The sequence below is a fragment of the Notolepis coatsorum genome, assembly GCF_963971535.1.
Source record: "Notolepis coatsorum genome assembly, chromosome: 10".
Classification (NCBI taxonomy): domain Eukaryota; kingdom Metazoa; phylum Chordata; class Actinopteri; order Aulopiformes; family Paralepididae; genus Notolepis; species Notolepis coatsorum.
Genome location: NC_140174.1, coordinates 82285935 through 82298299, shown reverse-complemented (window position 1 = coordinate 82298299; position 12365 = coordinate 82285935). Strand labels below are relative to the sequence as shown.

At 41.9% G+C, this 12365-nt stretch overlaps 1 protein-coding gene across 1 annotated transcript; it reads left to right on the top strand.

Moving 5' to 3' along the window:
• Positions 1-3352: 3352 nt before the first annotated feature.
• LOC311235612 (protein FAM110B-like) lies at positions 3353-4378 on the top strand (the record flags this gene model as incomplete). Its single annotated transcript, XM_084323076.1, has 1 exon — positions 3353-4378. The coding sequence occupies one exon, from the start codon at positions 3353-3355 to the stop codon at positions 4376-4378; it is 1026 nt and encodes a 341-aa protein (XP_084179202.1).
• Positions 4379-12365: the final 7987 nt, after the last annotated feature.

The window sequence follows — 12365 nt, the reverse complement described above, 5'->3', positions numbered from 1 at the left end:
TTGTTTCCACCAGGGTCCCCCATTTTCAATTCATCATAACATATATGACATACATGACATACAGATAGACAGTACTGCTACATCTATACATTTATGACATATCAGATTTGCAAATACAGTACTGTTTGTGATACAAAAGTGTCCAGAAAAGGAGTGTATATACATTTGGCGTAGAAACTGTACATTGGAGGAGGTTGGTGGGGTGGGGTTGGGTGGGTTGGGTGAGGGCTGTACATTGGAGGTGGGGGGGGGGGGGGGTTGGGTAGGGGACACACACACATTTTACACTGTACATTGGAATATTGACAAAGCCTTACTTGGTCATTTACTGTACAACTAGGTTAGGACATTTGTAGGGGCCAGTTTCGAATTGCAGTCTCACATAGGTGTTTTTTGAGAGTGTTTTTGAAGGTGGGTAGTGATTCACATTCCTTTACAGCTTTAGGCAGGGCGTTCCACATTGATGTGGCATAATTGCGAAACGTGTTTAGTCCCTTGTTTGAGCCGAATCTGGGTTTTACATGATTTGTGGAGCTCCCTCTGGTGTTGTGATCGTGGTATTCACTGACCTTTGGGAAGTATTTTGACATGTACATGGGTACCTTGGTCGCGTAGTGTATCTTGTAGACCAGGCCCATTGCAAGTTGCTGTACTCTGTCGTCTACTCTAAGCCATCCTAGGTAGTGTTGTAAAGTAGGCTATACAGTCCCCTAAAATACAAATTGCACAGAAATTACACTTAGGTAGAGTACAGTACTTGAGTAAAAACTATGGTATGCCAATGGCACCAATTAAACCACACCACTGGGTTCAGAAATGACCATATGCTGGCAATCTGAGAAAGAGTACTCATGAAGACCTCCATTTGTACTTGATACACTAGGTGTGGCAATTCTAGGGGTCTAGGGGGACTCAAACTAAACACTCCTGATTCTAAGAGTTCTAAGAGAGGCTGGCAAAAATGAGGCTGAAGGCTTCAGCACAATGAAGGAAATGGGTCAAGTAGCGCCTGAAAAAAGCCATGCTATCTCTGGCTCCACCACACGGCCCCACAGGAAGGTACTTTTAGACGCTGCTGATGTAATAGTAGCCAACCCTTTGGCACATTTTTTATTTATTCGTACATGAAATTGTTACAGTCCAACAGTGTCTTCAGTACATATAGTTCACTTAATATGATCCACAAAATTCCATGGCCAAAAGGAACAGGAAGAAGAAAACTCTTATTGTACCTGCCCCAGTACTGATAGACTGTTCATAGTGCAATGTTTACCAAACCAAACAAAATGTACATACTTAATTTTGCAGAAATGAAAACAAACAACACAATTAAATTAACATAAATAAATACATAAAGCTAAAAGAAGAAAACCTGATTTAGCTTTTTATTTGTTTGGTGCACAACACGTTTCGCTTCTGCTTCCTCAGGTGCTATAAATAAATACATGTTATGTCTATCAGTTAAATTGCATATTTACTGAGGTTCATTCATTTATACACACACACACACACACACACACACACACACACACACACACACACACACACACACACACACACACACACACACACACACACACACACATGTATCTATATATTTATAGTACACTCTGTTACCCATACGGTATGAACTCTGTTGCCTATACTCAATTTATAGTACCTACCTACTGCTTTCACTGTCTACAACTGCCTCACACTGTAATCATAGTAATCATAACTACCTATACCTCATGATAGTCTACCCATAATACTATATGATAGCATGTACAACAATGCTGTATATACCATATACATACTGTATATTTATTCTAATCATATTCTATCCACATCTGTCTGTGTACCTGCATATAATCCTTTTTACATATCTGTACATACTATATCTATAGCTGTACATATCCCTTACCTTAATAGTTATGCTGCTGGCCAGTATGACTTACATCGTGTCTTTATACCTGTATCACTGTACATATTAATACAACAAAACTTGAAACTTGAACGTGAACTTGAACAACTGTACATACACCTGATTAGCACTATACTCAGTTGTACTAATTTATATAATGTTATACCAAGTTTAATCACCTGTACATTGTATATTACATTGCACTTTACTGTTACATTTGCACTCTGGTTGGATGCCAAACTTCTTTTCGTTGTACTGTACTTGTGCTGTATAATGATACATTTTAATCTAATTGAATCTAATCTAATCTAACCTTATGGCTTTGAAACTCGGCAGGTGTCTGACAGACAGTTTGTAATGGTGGAGCTGTCTCGTCCTGTCTTAATTCCCTGTCTCTTCTCTTCCTGTGGTTGGTGGAGCTGTCTCGTCCTGTCTTAATTCCCTGTCTCTTCTCCTCCCGTGGTGTGGGGGGGTTGTAGGGGACATCACATTGACTGTTGCTTAAAATGCTCCTCTCAGATCAAGCTTTCAACACTTCCAAGACACCCTACTTTGGGAAACTTTGCAGACAGGTCCTTAAATCACATGAGACTAAGGAGCAGATACAAATAACATGTGAAGCAGTGGAGACTCAGAGGCCAGGTTTAATTATGACTCATAAAAAGACACTGCATTTGTTTGTGTCTTTGTTTATGGACATTATGTGATTTGAGTACAATAATTACAGCAACACTATTTCACTGAATGAATGAATGAAAACTTTATTTAACAGATTGCAGAATGGGTACAACACAGTACGGCTCAATAATATCTGAGAAGATATATACAGTATGACAAATGATCAATATCAAATGATTATAATATCAAATATGACTAAATAACAGTAGTGACTCCAATTAACAGAGATAAATCACCTCAGATGAATGTGTGTAGTGCTTTACTGTCTCATGCATGTACAGCAACAGTTTCCTCCCAGAGTCTGACTCAGCCAATCACCTCTGCCGTCTTGCATTATTGCCCAACCAAAAGCCTCCACTGTGAAATCTTCCTGGTGTTGCTTGTGCTATGATGTCATCCCTCCTAGGCAGTGATTGGCTCTCTTAGTTGTGTTTTAGGTTGTTGCCTACGTGAAGCAGAGTCGGTGCTGCTGGGGGGGGGGGGGGGGGGGGGGGTGTTGGTGGGGGAGAGACTGCATCCATCTGTGCTGGAGGAGGAAGCCTCTGGAATGAAAACACATGCTACAGACTCCTCTGCCCGCGTGACTCCTAGCCTGTCTCTGCTCTACACAACGAGCCTGGGGTCGCTTTTAGAGATCATCAAGGTAAAGGAAAGAGGGGAGACATGACGACGTGGCTGCATTATTGACATGAGGCTGGGGCCTGGCCGCCGCTCCGTCTCTCGCTGTGGAAATCGTGTTCATTAGACACAGTGAGGCAGGTGACAACGCGGATGTCGTCCTTCCCGATGGCCACAGACATGCTGCAGGCGGAGGGGGCGGGCAAGGCACACATGATGCTACCCAATCTACCTGCTGCTCTGCCCGGACGCATCTTCAACAGAGGACCCGAGTACTTCCGCAGGCAGGCGGAGAGCGGTCAGCCGAAACGTCTGAGTGCAGTGGAGCGCTTGGAGGCTGATAAGGCCAAGTATGTGAAGAGCCAGGAAGTAATCAATGCAAAGCAGGAGCCTATTAAAGCCATCCCACCGGGCCACACCGCCGGCATGTCTCTCCATGGCTCTGGCCAAGATGGAGGTGGCACGTTAGAGGTGAAGAAGGCCAACCTGAATTTGGAGATTCTGTGCAATCTGCTGAACTGTCCAGAGGGCTGTGTGGTGGGACAGAGGCTGGGCAACCGGGCCAGGAGTTGGGCTCCTCAGCGCTCCCATTCCAGTGACCTGCACCGCCGCTCCTTTGCCGAATCCCTCAGAGTGTTCCCCACGCACATCGCCAACCTCAACCTGAGCGCCAGCCTCCTGCAGGAGCAACCCTCCGAGGCCCTGCTCCACCTGTCCTTCAGCTCCTCTGACGTCCGGTTGCCTCTCGGCGCCAAGTCAGACCCGAGCCAGCCGCCACGTCCTTCTTCTCACGGGCCCTCCGACGGCCCGGTCCCTTGGAGACTATCCCTCACACGCTCCAAATCGGACCTAAGCGAGTGCTACGCCAGGACAGGTGCCAACGTGGAGAGGTTCTTCAATTACTGCGGGCTGGACCCGGGCGAGCTGGACGGCTTGGTCGTGATGGAGAGCTTGACCCACCCCGGCTCGGACATCATCTCGCTCAACCTGTGCAGCGCCAGCGTGCTCAGCTCAGAGTGCGGGAGGTCGCTGCACAGCAACGAGAATCTGACCGACAATCAGGACTCTGACGATCGCATTCCCTGTGGAATTTCCGCGGTAGAGCGGAACGCACGCATCATCAAATGGCTTTACAGCATCAAACAAGCACGGGAATCTCAGAGAGTCTCTCATGTTTGAGAAAGAAAGTTCCAGTTCATTAGTTACCTGCTGATCATAAGTCAAACCACAGGCCTATGCTTGATTGTTCCTTAGAAGCCAAATCATTGATCTAAATGTAAACAAAAGGGTAACCAACCGCCACCACAGAGATCCAAAATATACCACTGGAGACATGTTTCATTCTCATTAATAGGAAAGGACCCATTAAGACTTGAACTGTCTACAATGGAGTCCTGTGTAGTACTGTGTAGTACTGTGTAGTACTGTGCAGCAAATGCAATAGCAAAATAATACAGGCATGCAATGCATACAGCTAATAAAAGGTAGCAGATGATTTAGAGTTGAGATGCATTAAGAATGTGCTTTGCTTCTGTGATTAGATGTCTCTCCAAATGAAACACATGGTTGGGACTGAATACCTGGATGAACTTGATTTGAACATTAACCAAAGATAACTGCAAAATGGAGAGTGACCAATATGAAAAAGGTTGGTAACACTTTACAACTATGATCAATTATAAGTCATTTATAAACTATTAGTTAATGATGAACTAATCATCAACAAATAATGTATATACATTTTTAAATGATTAATAAATAATGTGTTGCTGTTATTGTTCATATGTTGTAAGTAATTTATAAACCATTAGAACTAATCATTTGTAAATTATGAATACATTATTTGTTCAGCATTACATTATATTAGTTATTTCATGTTTAACAAATTATTTATTAAACATTTATTACACATATTAATCATTTGTAAGTTATAGGCTTTTGCAGCCCGCAATATAAAGTGTAAACCAGGGCTTCACCAAAGTAGGCCAAATTCTCCCCTCCACACATTATTATTAGATGCTCTGTTTCATCTATTTTGATGCAGTTTAACTATATTTCAGAAGACATGTTTAAACTAGTTGCCTATTACAAGGTAAAAACATACTGACATCTGACCTAAGACACTATTTACTATTCAGTTATCAGTGTCCAGTCACATTATTTGGCCTACGGCCCCTGACCCAGTGACCCATGCTACTTTTTTACCTTTGGCCCTACATGTCCCCTGGTATAGACTATTCACTATGAACAAATGTCTCTTATGTATGGGACTTCCTAAAAGCCAGATAGCATGTACAACATCATATAAACCCACCCCTTACCTTAACCTCATATAAACCCACCCCTTACCTTAACCCCTAACCTTAACCTCTAATAAACCCACCCCTTACCTTAACCTCTAATAAACCCACCCCTTACCTTAACCTTGTATAAACCCACCCCTTACCTTAACCTCATATAAACCCACCCCTTACCTTAACCCCTAACCTTAACCTCTAATAAACCCACCCCTTACCTTAACCTTGTATAAACCCACCCCTTACCTTAACCTTGTATAAACCCACCCCTTACCTTAACCTCATATAAACCCACCCCTTACCTTAACCTCATATAAACCCACCTCTTACCTTAACCCCTAACCTTAACCTCTAATAAACCCACCCCTTACCTTAACCTCTAATAAACCCACCCCTTACCTTAACCTTGTATAAACCCACCCCTTACCTTAACCTCATATAAACCCACCCCTTACCTTAACCCCTAACCTTAACCTCTAATAAACCCACCCCTTACCTTAACCTTGTATAAACCCACCCCTTACCTTAACCTTGTATAAACCCACCCCTTACCTTAACCTCATATAAACCCACCCCTTACCTTAACCTCATATAAACCCACCTCTTACCTTAACCCCTAACCTCATATAAACCCACCCCTTACCTTAACCTCATATAAACCCACCCCTTACCTTTTTTTTAAAAACTTTGGCCATTTCCCTGGCTCTTTTATACGTTTATCGCATTTATACTTGGTCAAGTTCGACCGACAGAAGCAGGCTGAAAGGGTTCAGATGGGGGGGAAGACACTCTGGGAAAGGCACGGCTGCAGTCCGGGATTCGAACTCGCTCAGCCACAGATCCGTGACGAGCACGGTTGTCCACGGCGCTGAAATAGCACTCGCGGTACGTGGTGAGCTACTGGAGCTCCCCCCACCCCTTACCTTAACCTCATATAAACCCACTCCTTACCTTAACTTTGTATAAACCCACCCCTTACCTTAACCTCATATAAACCCACCCTTACCATAACCTCATATAAACCCACCCCTTACCTTAACCTTGTATAAACCCACCCCTTACCTTAACCTCATATAAACCCACCCCTTACCATAACCTCATATAAACCCACCTCTTACCTTAACCTCATATAAACCCCCTCTTACCATAACCTCATATAAACCCACCCCTTACCTTAACCTTGTATAAACCCACCCCTTACCTTAACCCCTAACCATAACCTCATATAATCCCACCCCTTACATTAACCTCAAATAAACCCACCCCTTACATTAACCTCATATAAACCCACCCCTTACCTTAACCCCTTAACTTAACCTCATATACGGATTCTAACTTAAGAGAAAGTGAATCTCTTAAGTTAGAACCCAGGGTGTCTATCATAAAGAGCAGGGGGTTCCCCAATGTTCCTGGCCAAATTCCCAATCAGGTCTCTGACATCAAGGCCACCTAATCATTCCTTCCCCTTAATTGGCAGACATCAAACCCTGTTCCTGAGCCTTTCAGCCATTGTGTGTAGTGTGATGTGTGACTGGTGCCAGTGTATGGCAGCCATTGAGCCTGTGTATCCAAAGGTTGGGTGCTACCAATGGTGGTGAAGGAGGCAATTTCCACCTTGCATTGTAAGGCGTTTTGAGTATCTAGAAAAGCGCTATATAAATGCAATGATCATTCATTCGACATCATCATTGGTAAGTAGGAAGGGTTCCAAAATCAGAACTATCCCTTTAATAATCAAGTGTTGAATGTTTATCAAATACTTTGTACATTATTTTGTACATTTACAAATGTTTTACTACACATTAACTAACATTGTTTAATGTTGAACAAAATATTTTTTAACCATTTACAAATTATTTGCTCTAATGGTAAATACATAACTTAATTAACATATATTAACATATTAACAATATAACAACAAATTATGTATGTAGATTTAAATGTAGATTTGGTCAATATTGATGACTCACAACGATTTAACTGGGTGTTTGAATATGGGGCATTTAGGCTTGCAAATTATATTTTAGAGAAAACATGGGACATGAGGAAGGGAACATTGTACCAGTAGAGTTGTAGTGTGTATTCCTGTATTTGTACAAGTAGGTGTAGTGTGTCCTCATGTATTTGTGTTCAGTTGAAATGATGTCTGGAAGTAATGTTCATGTAATAGAAGATGATGTACTATGGATTATTATTATTAATGTGTTTTATAATCCCATCTGGGATGGGCCACTAGGTGGCATGACACTTAAATAAATAATTCATTCATTCAGTTCTCATGATTTATAAACGACTTACAATATATTAACATTAATTATTTGTTAATAATTTATACTATATATAAATTATTTGTTTATGATTAGTTCATCATCCATTAATTATAAATGACTTAAAACTGATCATTATCACCAAAAGTGTTACCAAAAGGTTTTATATTATTAGCGTGGGGTTAGGGTAGCGTGATTATTTTAAAATCAATTGTAATATTTTATTGTATGAAGCTTTTGCAGGATGGGTCAGTGGCAACGTTTTGTGACATTCTGTGAATAATGGCATTTGGATATAGAAATATGAAAAGAAAATACTAGGTCAGGGTATTGTGAGGATAGGGTGCAACAGGGCATAGGCCAGGGTATTGTGAGGATAGATTGCAAAAGGGCAAAGTTCATGACATAAGTAGAGCACAATGGCAGACTGTGTCATGTACATCTTGGTGGAGGGAGCAGAATGTAATGATGATATGAATATGTAGGGTTGGGAGGTTACTTGACATGTAATCAGTTACAGATACATTGGTAAGTAATCCCCCGGATTACACCAACTCTGTGAGGAAGAGAGGTCCTATTTACTTCTACTGAGGAAGAGAGGTCCTCTTTACTTCTACTGAGGTAGAGAGGTCCTATTTACTTCTACTGAGGAGAGGAAGAGAGGTCCTATTTACTTCTACTGAGGAAGAGAGGTCCTCTTTACTTCTACTGAGGTAGAGAACTCCTCTTTACTTCTAATGAGGAAGATAGTTCCTCTTTACCTCTACTGAGGTAGAGAGGACCTCTTTACTTCTATTGAGGAAGAGAGGTCCTATTTACTTCTACTGAGGAAGAGAGGACCTCTTTACTTCTACTGAGGAAGAGAGGTCCTCTTTACTTCTACTGAGGTAGAGAGGTCCTCCTTACTTCTACTGAGGTAGAGAGATCCTCTTTACTTCTACCGAGGAAGAGAGGTCCTCTTTACTTCTACTGAGGTAGAGAACTCCTCTTTACTTGTAGAGTTTCCAGGTACCAGTACTGATACCTGTATGTTGTATGAGTTCAGGCTAAACTCCCACTTAGTAAAAATTACATGGCACTGGATGACAATACATTTTCTTTAATCTGTCAGTTCCATAGAAAGGTATTTTGGGTGACTAGCATTTGATTAGATTAAATTCATAATATGAGCTGTCTGTAGCCATGAAGACTGTTCTCCTACACACCTTTTCCACTGAATAAAGTAGTTGTTGAAAATGAGCACCATCAAGAAAAGCACTCTGGCACTGTGGTACAGTACATGTTGTACCAAAACAAACAATACAAATACAAAGTACTAAAGTACCCAGTACAAAAGCAAATGCCCAACCATATCTGGAGAGCAGGGTTCATACTTCCTTTGCACCTGTTCTCAAGGCCACAGTGAACTGTAGCTTGGGTGTTGTTTATAGCTTCAGTGAGCTCACACCCCTAGCCCCTCTGTTTAGTGTACCCCTCCACAAAGCAATGTGTGTGTGATGTAAAGTAGTGGAAATATACCTTCAACCTCCAATTTACGAGAGTGGTTTACATGAACTGTTGGTGGGATCTATTCATGTCTGTGTATCACTGAAACAATAAGGCTTTTAGATAGACTATAAAGGCAGAATCGTATCATATTTGTGAAGGTGTTCAGTTTGTCTGCATAACAGCTTCATTAAACTATCTTCATTGGTGAGTTTACAGTGTGCTGTGTCTTTTATTGCCTTTACAGAGTGCTGTGTCTTTTATTTCCTTTACAGTGTGGTGTGTCTTTTATTGCCTTTACAGAGTGCTGTGTCTTTTATTGTCTTTACAGTGTGCTGTGTCTTGTATTGTCTTTACATTGTGCTGTGTCTTGTATTGCCTTTACAGAGTGCTGTGTCTTTTATTTCCTTTACAGTGTGGTGTGTCTTTTATTGCCTTTACAGAGTGCTGTGTCTTTTATTGTCTTTACAGTGTGCTGTGTCTTGTATTGTCTTTACAGTGTGCTGTATCTTGTATTGTCTTTACAGTGTGCTGTGTCTTTTATTGTCTTTACAGTGTGCTGTGTCTTTTATTGTCTTTACAGTGTGGTGTGTCTTTTATTGTCTTTACACATTGTCTTTACAGTGTGCTGTGTCTTTTATTGTCTTTACATTGTGCTGTGTCTTGTATTGTCTTTACAGTGTGCTGTGTATTTTATTGTCTTTACAGTGTGGTGTGTCTTTTATTGTCTTTACAGTGTGGTGTCTTTTATTGTCTTTACATTGTGGTGTGTCTTTTATTGTCTTTACAGAGTGCTGTGTCTTTTATTGTCTTTACAGTGTGGTGTGTCTTTTATTGTCTTTACATTGTGGTGTGTCTTTTATTGTCTTTACAGTGTGGTGTGTCTTTTATTGTCTTTACAGTGTGCTGTGTCTTTTATTGTCTTTACAGTCTGCTGTGTCTTAAAGCTGTAGCACTATTTTCAGAAATTTCGCCTAAAAGTACATGCCCAAGTAAATGGAAGATTTCTCCACTTCTACATGGTCAATTTGCATGTTCTTGGTATCTAGGAACATCTGTGGGTATGTATTCCCAGTGTCAGAAATATTGTGTCTGTTACTAGGCTTGAGTAAATTGTGATGAAACAAAGGAGAATATAAATTATGATTTTTTTTGCATCTTTGCCGGTGAATAACACCATGTTATTATTGTGCAGTCACCGAGCTCGCTCACTGAGCTCATTCAGCACCTTCTTGAAATCAAGTGTACAAATAATCTAAGCAAATGAATAAAGGGAAGATGAGAAGGATTTGGAGATACAGTAATAAATTATAATCCATTTTATTATAAATTCATATTTAACCTTGAACTTGATGTGGTAAATATTGAGTTGAATTTCATAAATAATATGTGTGAATAATTAGAGATCATCACAGCTACTCTGCCAACTAGCAGAGTGGGTTTTCAGTGCTAAATATGGATGGAACAGGGGTGACAGAGAGCTATTCTCCACCCCCACTATGTGACCAGATTAGTACTGTATGGTAATTTGGCCCAAAGGGTCAAAGTGTATTCACACCCCCCCACCAGAGGACATCAGGCCAGCCCCCACCCGTGAGACAACACACAGAGAAACCCGGAGGTGGGGGCTGCCAGCCCCCACAGGAGATCGCCCACAGGAGACGCCCACGGACCAACTGTATTCTCTAGAAATTATAGTATAAAGGAGGAGACAAATTGGTAATTCGGGAGCCCTCAGACCGGACCGACCCCAGGGGTCTGTTGGGCTCCACCGCTCCTTCCACCAGAGAGACTGTGCTGCTTTTTATGTGAGTAAATCATGGACCCTTGGTTGGTTAAAATAGAATGTAAAGATACTTATCTTAGAAACCAGGCTTACTCATATAAAAAAGGGGCCTACAGTAAACTATGTATGTTCAAATTATGTTACCAAGTGACTGTTTATGTACATTATTGAGGTTTGAGAATGCAAACCTGATTGTGATTTCTGTACAACAGACAGCCCTGTTAATGTTCTCTGATAATCTTTTGTCCTATTCACCTTGGTCTCCTGGCTCTGATCAAATAAATGTTGAATTGGACTATAGTTCATGGTTTGTCTGGCGTACACGTTTATTCCTCATCTGCTTAAGTCAGATGAGGAGATCAACAATTCTATCAAGTATGATCCCTTCCTCCTCCTTCCAGATAATCAATCTCATTGTATTGTACTACAATAACCTCAAATTATTGTAGAAGTTCTGTGGGAATTTACCACAGAAATGGTGCCGTTCTTCCCACCCTTTGTGTCTCCCCCTGAAAAGGTGCGGTAGGGTCTTGTCATATCAAATCTGGACCTTGCTGTGTGTTGGGGACACGGGGCAAAGAGCTGGGGTGTTGCTGCGTTTGGAGTTATAGACGAGGGGCTTGTTGTCTGAATGAAGGAGAGAGGGACAGGGTGAAGGTTGGTTGTGTGCGCCACTTGTTGGGACCCACGGTGAATATGGCTTTTGCATGCAGGGTTGGGGGAGCGGTGACTTAGGTTAGGATGTCCGAAGGTATGTAGATCGCGCTTGTTGTGCAGTGAACATGCAAACGTGGGCTTTTTATGTTTGTATGTTTGTTCAGACACAGGAGGCCGGTCTCGGCCTATGCGGGCCACGGGGGTTGAGTTGGGACTCGTATGGAATATACTTTATGAACTATACGGGGGGGGGGTTGCACCAAGAAGAGACGGCATGTCGTGGGATTTTGCGTATTGGTGGCGCACGGACTATCTGATCATGATGTAATGGTGGCGTCGCATGACGGCAGATAAAAGGCTTTTCTGGCTAGGAAGCACGGTTATCTGGTGTGTACGACAGGGGCGCGTTCTGAGTATATAATTGCCCGAAATTGTTCTCAGGAAGGGGGCGCGGGTAAGTTGGGGAGATTTGATTGTTCTGTAATGGAAAGAGAGCTGTGTCCGATGAGCGTTATGACCCTGCTTATAGTCACAGATAGCGGGACGGGGACCGTGAGTGAGAACAGTATGGGCATAAATGCGTCGGGCTCGATGTAAAGAAGAGCTCTGTTGACTATTCAGAACATGCAAGTCGGTATGGTAAAGATGAGTGGAACCTGGCATGATCAGCGCAG